Source organism: Netta rufina, assembly GCF_964035555.1.
Source record: "Netta rufina genome assembly, chromosome: 4".
Lineage (NCBI taxonomy): Eukaryota > Metazoa > Chordata > Aves > Anseriformes > Anatidae > Netta > Netta rufina.
In genome coordinates, this window is record NC_140127.1 from 44985762 (window position 1) to 45003328 (window position 17567).

The 17567-nt window shown below is 41.8% G+C and overlaps 1 protein-coding gene and 1 pseudogene across 2 annotated transcripts in view; both read left to right on the forward strand.

Moving 5' to 3' along the window:
- Positions 1-7530, forward strand: part of LOC311209471 (protein transport protein Sec24D-like) — a 125992-nt pseudogene extending 118462 nt beyond the window's left edge. Inside the window, exons 14-21 of the transcript XR_014619366.1 lie at positions 351-544; positions 1165-1227; positions 1544-1691; positions 2168-2338; positions 2899-2995; positions 3641-3786; positions 5393-5525; positions 5927-7530. The product of XR_014619366.1 is annotated as a protein transport protein Sec24D-like (transcript). The remainder of the gene's footprint in view (positions 1-350; positions 545-1164; positions 1228-1543; positions 1692-2167; positions 2339-2898; positions 2996-3640; positions 3787-5392; positions 5526-5926) is intronic.
- A 2685-nt stretch (positions 7531-10215) lies between these two features.
- Positions 10216-17566, forward strand: ABRAXAS1 (abraxas 1, BRCA1 A complex subunit). Its single transcript, XM_084286780.1, has 9 exons — positions 10216-10318; positions 10803-10893; positions 12239-12275; positions 13134-13200; positions 13847-14040; positions 14971-15090; positions 15693-15777; positions 16237-16345; positions 16489-17566. The coding sequence occupies exons 1-9, from the start codon at positions 10232-10234 to the stop codon at positions 16914-16916; spliced, it is 1218 nt and encodes a 405-aa protein (XP_084142906.1). The 5' UTR covers positions 10216-10231; the 3' UTR covers positions 16917-17566.
- The last annotated feature ends 1 nt before the right edge of the window (position 17567 follows it).

The following is a 17567-nucleotide window of genomic DNA, read 5'->3' on the forward strand; positions in this document are numbered from 1 at the left end:
TAAAGCTGATTTTCTGATTGTGTCCTGTAAAGGATTGTCCTGTTCCTCTTTTCCATGTTTTGAAGACAGGGTCTATTCTTTATCTTAGATACTCTTGCCTGCTTGAATGGGATGCACAGTTGATAGGGTTGACTTTAATATATATTATAAAATAAATTTACAATGGTTGATTTAATATGGTTGTTTTAATTTGACCTGAGGCAAAGACTAGGGCAATTGCATCTGGTTGGTTGTTTGCTTTGTTGCTCCCAGTACAGATAATGAAAGCAGCCCTGTATTTCAAATGAATGCTTTTATTGCAAGGCCAGAGTTTCAAAATTATAACCACTTGTTTTTTGTTTTTCTCACAGAGAAGAGCCAAGAAGAATCCTCAGTAATTCGAGTTGGTTTTGTCACTTATAACAAGGTCATCCACTTCTTTAAAGTAAAAAGCAACTTAGCTCAGCCTCAGATGATGGTGGTCTCAGATGTTGGAGAAGTTTTTGTTCCTTTGCTGGATGCATTTCCTTGTTAGCTTTCAGGAATCATGATCTGTTGTTAACAAGTACAATAATTCCATATCTGAATAAGAGCTGAATGCTTAGAATAGACTTTTTCCCTTTTAGTCAATTGTGTTATGGGGTTTTGGAGGATGCATGAATTTGTTGAAATGCTTTACAAGTCAGCAGATGCATCAAGTCTTGTATTTCCACCTCTGAGAGGAAGCAAATGTAGCGGCAACTCGCAATGCTGAATTTGAAAGTCTGTTTAGACCAGCTGTGAGCCAGGCATCTTCAGCTCTGCTTCGTCAGAAGTGGGAGGGCGGCTTGCGGCTTTCTGCTGTGTTGCATGTTTTTCCTGGATTTTCTCCCATATATGTGATGCATGCCTAGGTATGATCTAAAGATTGTTAAGTCTTTATCCATACCTGAACTCCTTTATTTTTAGCTATTTTTTATTTAATGCATGTTCCTTTATGTTACCAGCTTTGAAATAATGCATTTCAATAGAATTCTAAAATTCATGTTTAATTTTATTCCAGCTGGAATCCTAAGAAATCAAAATTTTTAAGTATAAACTTGCATGGAAAAGAAATTCCTCTATGAAGACTTGGTATGTCACATTTTTGGGGATTATCCCAAATACACTAACCAGTTAAGACACTGAACCTTTCTTCTTTCATAGCTTGTTGGACCAGATTCCAGAGATGTTTGCAGACACTAATGAGAGTATATGCATTTTAGACACGTTGTCAAAAGCAGTGTCAGTAATTCCTGATGCATATGGTGGTAAGTCAATCTTGCATTCTTTAGAGACTACTTTTTAAGAGTAATTTAGCGTCCCATGTAGGAATTACTGTACCGGTGCATGATCCAAAGGATCTATGTTAGATTAAGTTATTTACTGACACAAAATTCCCAGTTTGCTTTGGGACTTCTCTTCTATCAAGAGTAAGGACTAACTGAATGGTTTGGCTCCAAAGAACTTTTGCAGAAAGTTTACACTGTTCTCAGAGACACCACAGCATATGAATGAAAATTAGGCTTGTTTATCTGAGAAATAGAATAATTGTCAATATGATGTCTTTGCAACAGGCTGCAGAATGTGCTGGAAAATTGTTTATCTTCCATTCTTCATTGCCAACTGCGGAAACACCGGGGAAGCTGAGAAACAGAGATGACAAAAAACTACTCAATACAGATAAAGAAAAGGTATTTCCTACTTGGAGTTCACAGGGGACTGCTATTACACTGAATTTCTCTAGTACAGCCTTGGTCTTTTTCACTTCTTTTCTTTTACAAAGAATTGTTGTTTAAATATATAATATTCCCATATTATACCGTGCCCTGACGATTTAGATATAGAGAATAAATATATAGGTATTGGCCCTACAAGAATTCTGAGGCTAAAGTATGGCCGAGCAGCAACACCCATCAGTAAAGGAAATCGACCAGCTGCAAATAATTCCACCCACCCAGAGCCTTTGCTACCTGCAAGGTGTGATTTAGTTCTACAAGAACGTACTGAGTTTTCAATGCATGTAAGTGGTGATAGAATGTGTGAGCAGGGACAACACAATTGCAATCAAATCCATGTCTCATTTTTATTTTTCATTTGGGTATTTGGATTGACTGGCTACCAACAGTATCTAATGTCATCACATTTGTATTTTTTGAATTCTGTGCAGACACTGTTCCAGCCTCAAGTAAATTATTACAAGACTTTAGCCAGGGATAGCGTGGCTAACGGCTGCTGCGTGAATTTGTTCCTTTTCCCGAAGCAGTACGTGGACATAGCCTCCCTGGGTCTTGTCACAATGTACACTGGAGGAACATTGTACAAGTACAACAATTTCCAGGTAAGTGGTGCAAGTTTCCTACCTGTCAGATAGTAACACCTGGGGATTGGTTGTTTTTATTTCAAAGCATGCTTTGACAGTGTAACAGTAGAGTGACTCTAGAAAAATTATTTATAAACCCCGTGGGGTAAAATTAAAATGTATAAACAGCAGATCAGGCTCAAAGAGGTATCCTGAGACCATAAATTTACTTCTACATAAGCTGGTTGATATCTAAAATTAAACCCACTTACCTACATATGGTGACATCTGAGCAGGGTAGTCAATTACTCCTGCATTTACAGTTAAAAATGCTTATGATAAAGACACTCCTCCCCAAAAGAAAAGCCATAAAAACACTCCTTAGTTTAAAATTTCATGGGAATCTTTATGAGGAATAGGGGGCTTTCTCCGTGTCATCAGCTGATCTGCAAAACCAGTTTTTGCTAAGTGATCAAGGCTACTCTTTTTCTTTTAAGGCAGGGCAGGGGCAGAGTTCACAGCGGGCTGGGGGAGTGTTGGATTTCTGCTGTTTTGCTGCCACCCCGTGGTAAACTGCACCTTGTGCTTTGTGCTTTCAGCGCGATTCTGATAGCCCCCAGTTCCTCACCGACCTCAGGAAGGACATAGAAAAAAAGACCAGCTTAGATGCAATAATGAGGGTTCGGACAAGTACAGGTAACGGTACCCGTTGGGAATGAAAATAAATATGAATGCACATGGGAATGTATAACTATAAATAATACAGTGCTAGAAGTGCTCTACAGAACACGCGTAACATCAGGCTTCCTGTTTTAACTTCATTATATACCTTTTGAACAGTATAGACTGGTAAAATGAGTGTGCCCCTACTGTATATACCTACTTAAATCTGCAATACAATTAAGATTTCTGATCACTATGCATGCATCCAGAAATGCAAATAAGTTGTACAAAAGAGGAAGTTGTTGCTGTACACTTACATGTTCTTTCATTACTTCAAATTAAATTAATGTTCCTACTTTTCAATATTCTTGCCTCAAATGCAAATATTTGAGAAATACAAACACACAAAACGGCCAAGTGAACAGTGCAAAAGGTTGTGGGGCATCTCTGAGCTGCAGCACCCCTTCATGGCCCATCAGAGCAGCTTCACTTTGTCCTCACAGAGGCCGTTGACTGAGGCTGCACACCCTGAGGGGAAATGGTTCCCATTTTAGTAAGCACAATTGAATGACCAAAAAAGAAGTCACAAAATAATGTCACTTGTACTTGTGCTTTTTAAATAAAATAATATGTTTTTAAATAGAATAATATTGTTTGTTTGTTTTAATCTGGCTATAGGCTTTAGGGCTACTGGCTTCTTTGGTGCCATTTACATGAACAACACCACAGATGTAAAAATGGCAGCAGTTGACTGTGACAAGGCAGTGACGGTAGAGTTCAAACATGATGACAAACTGAATGAAGACAGCAGCACCTTAACTCAGGTAAAAAAAAAAAAAAAAAAACTTAATGACATACTATGTCTTGAAATTGTAAGAACTTCTGCAGCCGTAATAATAAAAAAAGAAAAATGTTATGCCGTAGCACCGAGGGGAGGAAGGTACAGCTTGCACAGACTCTAGTGTCATAGTACCACTAATAAAATAAGGTTTTAATTAACGAGCCAAAGATTGCTACCTTGCAATGCCAGGCTGTTCCAAAACTAAAGAAATCTGTTCTTCCCTTCTTACTCTTATTCCTTCAGTAATAATTCCTGGAAATGCAGATTAGGCAATACTTAAAACTGGTATTTCTCTGCCTAAATGCCAACACGTGTGATACACCTGTGCCTAACAAAAGATGTGCCCCAACCAACAGCAGATAATGCGAGGTTGCCATTTACTGTTCTAGGTATTTTGTTATGACATTTTTCTTTTATTAATGGCAGAAAATGTTACAGCTTGCAAGGTCTTGAACTTAAGCCATGGAATTACCTGAACTTTCATTTCTGCTCCACTTAGCTTTTATCTTGCCCCTATAAATACACTTTATAGTCTAGCAGTTAATCCTTGTACAAACACAGTACAGTGGAACATCCAGTTTGGTATGTCTGCCGTCACCTCCTGGAGCAGTGCTGCAGCAGTGACAGGAACAGTGCGTGCCATGTAGATGTTGTGTTTACCTGGCTTCCCTGTGACAGAGACATGCGGCAGATCCAATGCATGGCTGACTGCAGTCACCTGCTGTTGGTGTTTGCCCTGCAGACTTGGGTTTGTAGCTGTAGACAAGATGAGATTCTTTTTTGATCGTGGTGGTAGGAAACAAGTGTGTACCAGCAAAGTGTCAGCAGTCAGGAAAGCCTGAGCTCTGTTCCTTTACTTTCCATACTTGGAAAAGGGTTTTCCCAAATGCTAACATTATATTGAAGCACAACTGGAGTCACAAGCAAATTTTCAAATTATCCCTCCGATTTTAATATCTAAGTCAATGGAAGGGATGAGATACAGGGGTGAGGTTAGAAGGACTTCATGTCACTTCGTAATCAATTTATCCGTATCAGAAGACCCACTTCATTTTTCAAGATTACTAAGTTTTTCTGTTGCTGTTGCTGACAACATGATGAACAGATACTTGTCAGCAAGCTTCTGATGTCTGGTATGGTGTCTTTTCAGTTATGTTCCTTTGGGGCACTCTTCTTAATAGCACATTCAAATATTACACAATTACAAGGGATGCTTTACAGATTTCCAGTCAGTGGTCTCTTGTTTCAGATGATACCATCAGTATGTAGCAAATGAGAGTAATAAGCCTTTCAATCAGTCATATATTTATATACTTTTATATACTTGCATACTTTTGACATTTATATACTTTTAAGGCTAATAATCTTTGTAATGCATGTAAAAGTCTAATCTACTTCCACAAAATGTACTGGTATGGTGTTCCTCTAGTTCATTAATGCTGAAGCAGCACTACTAGGCTGGGCTGTCCTTGGGTGTAGTTATATGCCTTTTATGCACTAAGTAGTGGCTCTCACTCAGTGGAAGCTTTGAGAATTGACTTCTTGTTTTAAACTCAAAATGAACAGTAATTGGCTCATCTGTGTTGCAGTGTGCTCTACACATCAATAAGTGGACAAGAAGACTGCACGTACACAGTATCAGTTTAAACTGTAGCTCCCAGTTAGCTGATGTCTACAAGCCTTGCGAGACTGACACACTTATCAACTTCTTTGCTAAGTCAGGTAAAGTTATAACAGATGGATTTTGTTTCCTTTTTGCTTTCTCTAGGGGTGGAGGAAGAGAAAGGTAGGAGATGAAGTGATTGCCTAGTGAGAAATTGTGTTTTGTAACTTGCTATTCCAAGCCCAAGCAATCTGCCACTCTATTACAAAATAGGAAAGAGAAGTAGATCATGTATGTAGATACACATGCCAGGGAAGGTAGCTAGAAACAGGTAATGCACAAAAGTGTATAGGCATTTTTTTTGAAGATTAATAAGCATCCTCTAAAATGATACAGGAAAGACTGAAAAAGCACCCACAGAGGTGAGTTTTACTACATTAAAACTACTTAAAAACTAGCAAAATGTAGATACTTTAAGTGTGTCTGCTATTAACATACTCTTGTTCTTCTGTATTTGTAGCTTTTAAAGCTGTTCTAAACCAACCCCTGAAGACGGTCAGAGAGATCCTGGTCAATCAGACGGCTCACATGCTGGAATGTTGTCACAAGAACTGTGCCAGCCCATCGGCAGTAAGCCAAGTAAGGACCAACCTGCGTAAGTCAGGCTGTTGCAGCAGAGGAACAACCACCCCTGTAATGTCAGCAGTGACAGAAAGGGAAATTTGAGGACATGCTTCTCATTTTTTCATCTTCTTTCAAGTCTAATTAATGGCAGGTTTGATTCAATGGTAGCAATTGCAGCACGTGGAGGCTGTTGTTCTGGGACAAATAGCAGTGCCGTTGAGGAAGCTGATTATCATGCTCATACCAGACCAATACGACAGCTGGTTTTCTTCCTGCTGAAATTATGTACTAATTCACAAAAGTTGTCACTTTTTTTCTTCTTAGATTGTTTAAAAAGTTAGTATTTTGATTTTTGACAACAGTCTTAATTGTCAAAGCTGAAAATGTGAGAAACACTCTGCAGCCAGTAACATAGGCTCAGGTGAGGATCTCAGTTGAGAGAGGGCTGAAAGAATTTTAGTAGATAAGATAGGCTAATGAGCATGTGAAAGGAAGCCAAAAGAATTTTAGTAAATAAGACAGGTAAGGGATGTGTACTATATCTTCTGCTACCTGTTGTGCAAAGAAACTGAGGCAAAAAACTCTGGGATTCCTCACGAGAAACAGTCTCTGATAGAAAACAGGAAACTGAAACCAAACCTGCAGTTTAAGCAGAAGCTGAGAAGCTTATGAGTCTATGCTGGGATGAGAAGTCAACCGGCAGTGATGAGGAAGACTCAGTAATCTTCATCTCCACGACCCCCAGCAACCACTACCAGAAAACACTGCGCAAGCGTGGATAGGAGGAATCTATGAAAATGACTCCCTGGAATTAATTTTAATACAAAGTGGGGATAGGTCATGCATATGTATAGGCATCTCGAGAAACTTCATGCATATGTAACTCTTCACCACCTATAACCAAGGCACGTGCCGCGCTGGGGTGTACACAACTTTGGTGGGACTACCCACCGTGCAGCCCAGCGCTGAATAAAGATACCTACTTTATTGATTGTGGAGTTTGCTTTCTGCACGTCACAGACACTTTTTAATTTTTCCTTAAGCAAAATCTTGCTGTAGACAAAATTGTCTCCTTTTGCTTACTAATGACAATTCTTAAAATTATTTTGTGACAGTAAAATTCTTAAGCATGTATCTGCAAAAAATGCTCTACAGCACCCTGGTAAATACAAAAACACTCTTGTTTTGTTTTGTTTTTTACAGAAAATAAACCTTGTAATGCATCAACCCTTCAAATGTTATAAATGTATGGGCAAATTTATGTTTTTAATTACTACTAGGGTGCTTTGGTATTCAGTTTGTATTAAGCTCTTTTTATCATTTTGGTAAAAAAAAAAAAAAAAAAAAAAAGGATAATCAAATCTGATCCCTGTTTACAAACACCTCTGAATATTTGTAGAAAAAGCTTAAAAAAAAAAGCTACCCAAAGCTTTCTGTGTCCTAATCTCTAACAAATAATGCTCCATAGGCATTAACAACTCCCATTTGCCATATACGACTTTCTTGCTTATGCCTCAGCATATCTTGCTTTTTAATAGTAGTCTTACCTTCTTGTACAGTCTCTGCAGCCTTTGGGATTTCTAAATGCTGGTCAGAAATTGGACACATCATCATTAAAACTGGAGTCATTCATGGGGTTCATGACATTTTGGTTTCTGTTTGCTCTCCATTGCAGAAAAAATAGCATCAATTCAGAGATCTGAAGACCACTGAAAAATTTAAAGTTAACAGCAAACACTGTTGCCCAGTCTTGGCTCTTGATCCCAAAGGTCATTCTACTTACTCGTTATTAGGCAATGTTTTGTGAGCATTTGAGGGAACTGGAACCATGATTCATTTATGCATGGAGAAGCAAACACAGCGCTGACTTCTGCCTATTCATTGCACCTGATGTGGCTGGGTGCAATCAGGTCTGAACAGCCTCTTCCTGCACAGGAGTGGCCATACAGTTGTCATCTTTCAAGCAGGTGTACATACACCATGAACAGATAAGCCTGCAGCAGCACATACTAGCTCTCCAAAAGCACCGCTGGGGTTTTCCCTTCCCTCTGATACGTTACCTAACGAGGACAGAGGACAATCCAACAAGCTGCGCGCCCTCCAAGGAGGAGTCACAGAGTCACAGGAGTTCTGGGAGCCACGCTTCTCCAGATGTGACTCCTTCCTATCCAGCATTCACTATTGTAGTGACTCCAAAAGGTGCCCATAGACACACACCAGAGGAGAGTTTGCAAGCAACGCCCCCTTATCAGACTACCAGAACATAGCATGTCCCTGGCAGATACTGTTCCAAAATAGTACAGACACGTGAACATCAGTCAGGTGGTACTTCAGCTGATGAACTAATACATCCCTATAGGTTAACAAAAAGATGTTTCTACCTAAAGCAAAGAGCAGTAGGTTCCAAGACCACCAAACGTGGTCAGTCTGACAGTCAATCTTCCTTTTGTGATATATGGAGTAATAATTTGTGTCAAGAAGACGGTTGATATTAATAAAGAAGGGGGAGACATGGGAGTGTGGCCATGGGGGTCGGCAAGCCCCAAGGTTGGTGATAACATCAGACTCTTTTCATTGGTCAAACAACTTTGCCTGGCAAGAGCAAACACCCAGAAACTTCCATGCCTTAAGGGCTGGAGAACAAGTAACCCAAGACAGCATGGCATCTCCTGAATCGCCCTTCCCTGTTCCTTCTAAACTCTTTACATTCCTGATGGCCTCATCGTTAAGAGTCTGATGTTATCACCAGCCGTGGGGCTTTCCAACCCCCATGGCCACACTCCCTCATCTCCCCCTTCTTTATTAATATCAACCATCTTCTTGACACAAATTATTACTCCATATGTCACAATGCTTTATCTCTGCCTATCAACAGAACAACTATGACAACAGTAAAGAAATACGTTTAAGCACTGTATGAATCGTTAGGATGATTGTAACACATTTGTCTCTGACCACACAAGCATAATTGTTTCCACCAAAGGCAAATTCAGCCATTAGAGAACCTTATTCATCATACCCTGCAGCTTAGGCAGGGCTGCATCTTGGTATCCCTGGAGCAAGGAGCCCTCCGCATGTTCTGGCTGCATTTGTTTGCCTTGGTGGTGCACAGATACCTGTCAGACGGGCATTGCGTTACTCTCAGCATGCATCTCGCATGCTGTCAGTATAGATCTTGCACAGTTTGCACACCACCAGTGCTGATAACAGCAGAACAACGTGTCAGTGCCCCACGTTCATCACACTGATTAAATGCATTAAATGCCCTCACTGTCCTTGTGTAGCATGAACCGTACATCTCAGTGCAGGGAAGGGAACTGCTGCACAGTTCCTGGAAGACACCAGCATTCATGGCCACTTCCACCCTTTTCTCCACAAACGGCCATGTAACTGGTCACATCCCTCCATTCTTGTTGCCACCACCACAGCAACATGATCCATCAGAGGGCTGTTTGTTGTAATATGTCACTTCAGTTGTATTGTATTTGTTACCCACTCATTGAATGCCCTGCGGCCTGTGTTGCACGCAAGGCCTAATATAATAGTTGTTTCCTGTTAATCTCAGTCATTCTGCATCACCTGGACACTTTGTCATCCCTCTGCTCATTTATGTAGGTGGTGGGGGGGGGGGGGGAAAAAGTCTTAGCCTGTCCATCTGTCTACTGTGAGAATGAGTAAGAAATTCAACAATTTTCTTCTTTTAAATACTTTAAATATTCAAACTGTTTACAGATATATAATGCATAGTTAAATCACTAAGCGTGCCAGAGCTAGCCACTCTTCTTCTAAATCCTGCTGCCAAGTTAAAGGGACAAGAAATTGTACTGAAAGCGTTAACCTCCTATGCATGGTAAACACACACAAAAATGCATGGATAACATCCCAAATTGATGGAAAAAGCCCTTGAGAGACTGCAAGTGCATTCATCTTATTTAAAAACCCAGGAAACGAATGTCTAGGACTAAGCAAATGCTTATAGGGTGCTCACCTACCGTCGTGATGAGCAGTGAAACCAAACATCGCCTTTCCCGAAGCGCAGAATCCGCGGTGGCCTTGGCACCGGCTGCCCGATCCCACTGCTAAGAGCAGGCGGGGGGAGCTCCCGGCCCTGCCCGGCCCTGCCCGGCCCTGCCCGGCCCTGCCCTGCCGCCGCCGGCCGCTGGGGGCTCCGTGCGGCGCGGCGGGGCCGCCATTGTGGGGCATGGAGGGCGAGAGCACCTCGGCCCTGCTCTCGGGCTTCGTCTTCGGCGCGCTGGCCTTCCAGCACCTCAGCACCGCCTCGGACACGGTGCGTGCCGCGGGGCCGCGACGGGAGGGGACGGGAGGGGAGGGCCGCGGGCGGCCATGGCGCAGCGCAGCAACGCCTGCCCCGGGCCGCCTCAGGCACCGCGGCCGGGACCGGGCGCTGGGAGGCCGGGGATGGGGGATTGTCGGGGGGGAAGGCACCGGGAGGCGGCCCGGGGCGGGGAGCAGCCCCAGAGCAGCCCCAGCGCTGCCCCGCTGCTCCGGCAGCGGCTGGGAAAAGTTGCGGGGCCAGCACATGCCCGACCCCACGCTTTCGGCTTTGAATAAAAACACACGGGAGGGAAAAGGCTCGAGTGCACCTTAACTCCTGTCCCTTACCTACTGATCCGTTTACAAATGAACGAGAACCTGCTTCGTTTAAAAATAAAAATAAAAATCAACAGCTTTGTTTTTCTCCACCCAACACGTGTGTGTTTACTACCAGAGCAGCCCGGCTAACACGAACTTACCTTTTTTCCCCTCAAAAGGAAGGATTTCTCCTGGGAGATGTGAAAGGCGAGGCCAAGAACAGCATCACGGACTCGCAGATGGACGATGTGGAAGTGGTTTATACCATCGGTCAGTGCACCCCACTCCTGACAGCGCCCTGCTGCCAGGGCATGCATGGCCACATGCAGCTGCTAGGGCAGGGGCCACAACACCAGAATACACACACCAGGCTCATTTTACAACACTATAATTGCTGGAAAAAAAAATGATCTAAAAGAGTTTAAATCTTAAACAGAAATAGAAGTTCTTAGCTCCTGGAATAGTTGTTCTCTGCCAAACATCTTCTCACATTACCGGTAAGGCAGGGCTTAGACTTCCTCTTTGTCTTAGCTCTGGCACTTCACCCCTGCTCAACAGCAGTTGCCTGGCAGAAACCTGGCATATTTCAGTGAGAGGTACTAATGCATTAGGGTTCACAGTTCAAAATTTGCAGCTTATAAAATATTTCATGTGAATGATGCAAATTACACATTTCATTGAGCAGATGAAATATGTATTTTGCCTTAAAATGGTTGTGGCAGTGGGAGTGGATGCATGTATTACAGTAGCCCTTGAAACAACGTATGCATACACAAATTTAACATGCTTCTTTTAAAATACTGTCAATAGATCAAGAAAAAGAACCATCTAATACAGCACATTTTCCTTCCAACTTTACTGAAAGCACTGCAGAGAGAATTCATGCCTCATTTCCCAGTTTTACCCTGGGACACAATTAAGGAAGGTGTGACACTTTACTCAGTTTCACTGCTGAACAAAAAGTACAGGGATTTTTTTTTTTGTGGTGCCCCTGATCATGTAACACAGATTTTCACACAGTTAGTTGCTTCATATTTTGTAGAGTTTTATTTTGCTAATTTTGCTAACTTGTGAAAACGAATATTGTGGAATTTGTGTAAATGTTTTTCAAATGCCATCACCTACCCTTTTTTTTTTTTTCCTGGTAGTCAATTTCCCAGTTACCCTTTTTCCAGCCTCATTTTCAAGGCCTACATAAAAGGGTATATGATCAGAACTGGGAATTGACTACCAGAAAAAAAAAAGAGGGTAGGTGATTTTCTGACATCTGTGCTTTGTTGCAAAGTAACTTAAGTGAACTGTTTCATATTGCATTCTATTTATGTACTCAACAGGAAAGGGAGGGAAAAACAAAATAGCAAATCTGATTTTGCACTTGACAAAAACAAAATGTATCAAAATGCATAACTTATGTAAGTGGTTCCCCCTTCCCATTTGAAGAAACTTTGTTACACTTCTTTCCTTTCTTAAGATTAAGGTAATTTGAGATTAAGAAGATAATTGGAAATACGGAAAGAGTTCTTCCTTGTTCCTTTCCACAATTCACATGACAGCATACATAAGAATGCACAGCTTGAGCTGACAAACCCAAAGTAATATTGCCTTCTCATTTCAGATATACAGAAGCATATACCATGCTACCAGTTGTTCAGGTGAGAATTTTAAGTAAAAAGATATGGAAACAGTTTATATTAACCCTAATTTTGGCTCTGCAGAAAGTTGTACTTGTGTTACATGACAGAAAAATCACGGAGCTGTAACAATGAATGCAGGGTCGGGGCCGTGGAATTACAGATGCACGATGCCTTATGTTACCCCTGTATTGGATCTACGAGCTTTCTTTGTGTTTGCCTTTAGGTAAAATACAGGTACGGTGCACCGCATTCTAGTGAGCGCTGCAGAACTGTATAAGATACAGAACAATGTCAAACTGCTGCACAAAAAGCAATGATTGCTTTTCTAAAAGAACACATCCTGACCCCTTGGCCTCTAAGAAGAGAAGAATAGAAACAGAGTTCTAAGTAGGGCAGGAGAAGAAACATGCGAGTCCCACATCAGGAGTCCTTTCACAGACCAGTAGTATTTTGAATTCTTTGAGTTCTATCATAAATAGGAACACAGCTGTGCAGGTTTACTCCCTGTAAGAGGAAAATTACGACATGATTCCCCTCTCAAATCTTCCTAAAAATTAAGAACTTACCAAGATACTGCTAGAGAGGCACTTCGTGTCAGATGCAAGACATTTTCTGTAGTTGTAACTCAGGTATAGATGTTACCTTTGTGTCCCAGTAGCACTGATGCCAGAAGAGCATCTGTGCTGTACCACCTCAACAGCTATCTGAGCTAACGGCAATGAAACTAAGTGCGGTCCTACCACAGAGGCTGTGTCAGCACAACCTTGACGGCTTTTTTCCCTCCAGTACACCTAGGGCAAGATGACTGCCAAACCACTTGGAAATAATTACTTCCTACAGTAGTGTTTTGTTCTAATTGTCATAATTTTCTTCTAGCTTTTATAATTCTGCAGGAGAACTGAACAAACCAGCCCTGAAGAAAATACTATCCGGCTGTAAGAAGGTATTTTATTTTCGAATCTAACACATACCACAGGGCCACCTCAGATTTTGAGGCTTCTTCTGACCAGTGGCATTAAACTATTCCATCTTGTACCTAATCCCTCATACTGCTCGTCGAGGCCCCTGCATTATTTATCCCCCTAAATACTACCCATTCAGGTTATCTTCAACTAAAGTTTGCCTCTCTGTATTATCTCAACTTGATTTTTTCTTATTAATTTCTCAAGTGAATTCTTTAAACCTTCCAAAGGAATTCCACCCATTTCTAGGTTGAGACCAGTTGAGGTCAGCTCACTCCACTGGTTAGGCACCACGTGAACAAGATCAAGTACTGTTTTCTCTGTAGAACTTTTTACAAGGGGAAAAAGTAGAAGCTGGAAAGCAGCAAACAGCTGAATAGTCAAACCAAGTTTGCAGACTTACAGGATTTAGCCAAACCTCAGTAAACGAGCCAATTCAGGAGATTTCACAAGGATAGAAACTGGCATGCCTAGAAAATAGTCTTGGATGCTTTAAGAATTGAAAGCATCTCCTTATGCATACAGAAGAGTTCGCACTCATGAATCTTACTGGACCCTCCGATTTGCTTTGTTACGGCACGCAAGGACATTGAAGAACGGTACTGATGAGTTCTCTTCTGTCTGCAGAATGTAATAGGATGGTACAAATTCAGACGCAACACAGACCAGGTGATGACATTCCGAGAAAGACTTCTGCATAAGAACTTACAGTCCCACCTATCGAACCCAGGCCTTGTGTTCCTTCTGCTAACTTCTAGCGTGATGACAGAAAGTTGTTCAACGTACAGACTGGAACACGCCTTACACCGGCCACAAGAAGGGTAATCAGTCTGTTCTCTAGTTATGACAAAGCTGTTAAATATTATATACATGTACACTATGATTTGACCTTTTTTATGTGACCTTTTTAGTTGCAACTGGATTACTATTAATAATAGTTTTTTTACTCTAGAAAGCATTAAAAGTTAAATTTTTTTTTATACTGGTAGAGCCCTTACAGGCACAGCTAAAGCCTCACCCTCAAGTTCTGTTCAAGAACTTACTGATTAGCAAGGACAAGAGGAAATTGCCTTAACTCGTACCAGAGGAGGTTTAGGTTAAAAGGCAGAAAAACAGGAAAAACTTTGATTGAAAGGGTTGTGAAGCACTGAAACAAGCTGCCAAGGCAAGTGCTTGACTCGCCATCCTCAGAGGTATTTAAAAGATCCATACAGTGCTTAGGGTCACAGTTTAGTGGTAGACTTGGCAGTACTACATTAATGGCTGTGGTCTTTCCCAACCAATGATTCAAGGAATCCAAGGACTTGCAATTATAATCATGTGCAGTGCCAGTATCGGACTGCCAGCTCATTTACACAATAACCATTATTGGTGAAATTGTTATTTTACCAAACAGGTAACTGTTTAGTTCTCATCTTTATGTGTGAGTGAAGCTGTATGAAACAATTGAACTATTCCAAGCTGCTGGTAGCTTTTAATCAGCTTTAGAGGTGTCGCCACTCACTGCCAACATGCTACATTTAACGAAGTACTGCATTACTACACAACTCACACTCAAAAGCAGGGAAAAAAATCTCCACAGGCATTGCTTTAAGTCTCCTCTCCTGCAGTTGGGTTTGGACTCAGTGATCTGTGACACGACTCTTTCAGCAACAGTTACTGCCGCATGCCTCCGGCTGTGATGCTTACTGTGGGAAAATTCACCTACTCAAAAGGCGTTGAAACATTTTTTCATAATTATGCTTTTTAAGTCTTTTTCAGAAAGTCCCCTTGGTGGTTACCAACTTGGGCATGGCAGAACAGCAAGGCTACAGAACGGTGTCTGGTTCCTGCGTGTCTTCTGGCTTTGTGAGAGCAGTGAGACAACACAGGTACAGCACCCAGCTTACGTACCTGTATCGGTTGCTTTCCAGTAGGGCTGGGATAACGGCTTGCGTTAGTTCTTCTCAAGTGCCCCTACTGATGCACCCTGCTCACTTTGCGTCCTGCAATTACCAGCCTTGACAAGCAACTCAGGAATTAGTTGAGCCACGTGCTCTGCAGAGAACAGCCTCAAGCTTGGCACCGAGTGCTGAGCTAACCCATGTAAGGTAACCGGAACTGATACTTATGATGCTTATCACTTCACATGCTCTGTCACTAGGATGTAACAATCCCGTTAACAGGAGAGCCCATCCAGACGTTTAGCCTGGAAAGAGCAGTTCATACCTAACTTTCAACTCAAGCTAAAGCTCCAGGTTTCTTCCTGAGCCTCCTAGTTTTATGGATTCGCCAGTAGTCGGCGCCATCTTCAGTTAATTGGCATCTTGTGAGTAAAGCCTTTAACAAGCCCACCTTAGGAACTGCTAATTCTAAATCAAACTAATGAATGAAGACTTAACGCATCTTTCTGGATTGAAGCTCCTTGGAAGTGAACACTAGCACCCATTTCAATCATTAGTTTTGAATTATACAATTTGTTCTCTGCCTGCAGGTCAGACTTCTTTTATGAAGATGGATCCTTACAAGAGGTTCATAAGATAAATGAGATGTATGCCACCTTGCAGGAGGAGCTGAAGGTCAGTCCAGTGTATCTGCTGGTACAGGGATTTTCACTACCACTACAAAATAAAGCAAAAGCCATAGCATCCTGAAATAAGTCAAACAAAGCTAATTCATCAAACATAAGATCCTCAAGTTCTTGGCTGTACATTATCTTCTCAGAGACAAGTTTCTATTCAATCAACTTAATCAATAAATCCTTAGGGACACTAAAAGTTCCTCAAAATATGATAGTTCCTGGAGCGTGGTCTGTGCTTTGCTCCCCTTTACCCAGAAGTTCTGTAGCAAGTAAGACACGTGGCATCTGCTACAAACAAGGTTTCAGCTCTTATCTTCAAAACAGCCTCAAGCTTCTCATTTCAGCTTTTCAATGCTCTGTGTCTAACATGAGCAACAGTAGCTTTAAGGGGTTTGCTACAACACTCAATTCAATGTATGGGCATGCAGTTAATCTCAAAATGCAATTCTCCTTGCAGAATATATGCTCTACAGTAGAAGTCAGCGAACGATCTGTAGAGAAACTCCTAGCAGAGGTGAGCCAACTGAAAGAAGAAATACAGAGAAAAAAACAACAGAAAAATTCAGGTAAGCTATATCCAGTGCTAATATTCGTAAGACTGCCAAGTTTAATTTCATTGGCATCAGCAGAGAACACTCAGGCTTGAAGCCACCAGAACAAAACTGGTACAAGTTTGAGAGGTCTTCAACTCTAACCTTTGTTTTTTCAGGGGAGAAAAAAGATCACCCCGAAGAGCCCAAGGAAAATGTTTTACTTTGTCAGGCCCTGCAAACCTATTTCCCCAATTCTGGGCTTCAGACATGCATTGTTTCCTTCAAAGGAAGGAGGATATCCAAGAATTGCTGTAAGACAGACCATAAAATTAATATCATGGACAAACTGACTCTCATGGTAGAGGAAAAGGACTTCCCTGAACCTGAAACACGACAACTAACCAAGCGCAAAGTCAAAGGGACCACCGCAGGACCAAAGGCTTTTAAGAAATCCAGATCACTGCAGCTTCACCAGAAGTTACTTCAAGATCAAGAGGACAGCGACCAGGAAAAGAAACTTACTCTGAGTAGCACTGAAACAGATGAGGAGGTGCTGGAGAAACTGAAAGATACGAACGAATACCCACACTCTCCCACTTTCTGATGGCTTAACAGCTTCCCAAACGTATTTGCACAAAAAGCTACTGCCAGCATATTAAAGTAACATATCAATCTTCAGCACTGCAGGGATGGAAATAGCGTACTGAATCTTTGTCAAGTACAAAGATTTATTTTAATGCATTAATTCTGTTTGGCGTAAGTTGAACGGAGTCCAAATCACATTCCCTCGTTTGGCCTTCCAGAGTTCAGCCTGCATTTTCTCTCTCTCAGGGTTTTAAGACTACACTAGCAGGGCGTGGGCAGCCAAGTCACGTCACGCACTGCCTCAGCGATACAACCTCAAGGTGCTGCAGAAGAACCAAGGCCACCCCCTCAGTGAGCCTCACCTCAGCAGAAGCTGATGCCAAGAACATCAGATCCAAGGCAACATCCTTAGAAACAGCTGTTTACACGTGTAGCCAAAGTCTTAATATTTCCCCCTACCATTAGCTCTCCAGCATTCTGTTTTCCCCTTCCTACTGAAGGAAGGAAAAAGGAGCAAGCTTCAGCAAGACTTTTGATAACTTCAGTGGTCCATACAGCAGGATTTGTGCGACCCCTCCGGGCATTCCTTATTCCTTCCAACAAGTTCAGAGACTTGACGCTACAGCTGACCACCCTCGGTCAGCGATGCAGCACAGCAACCGGTGACATT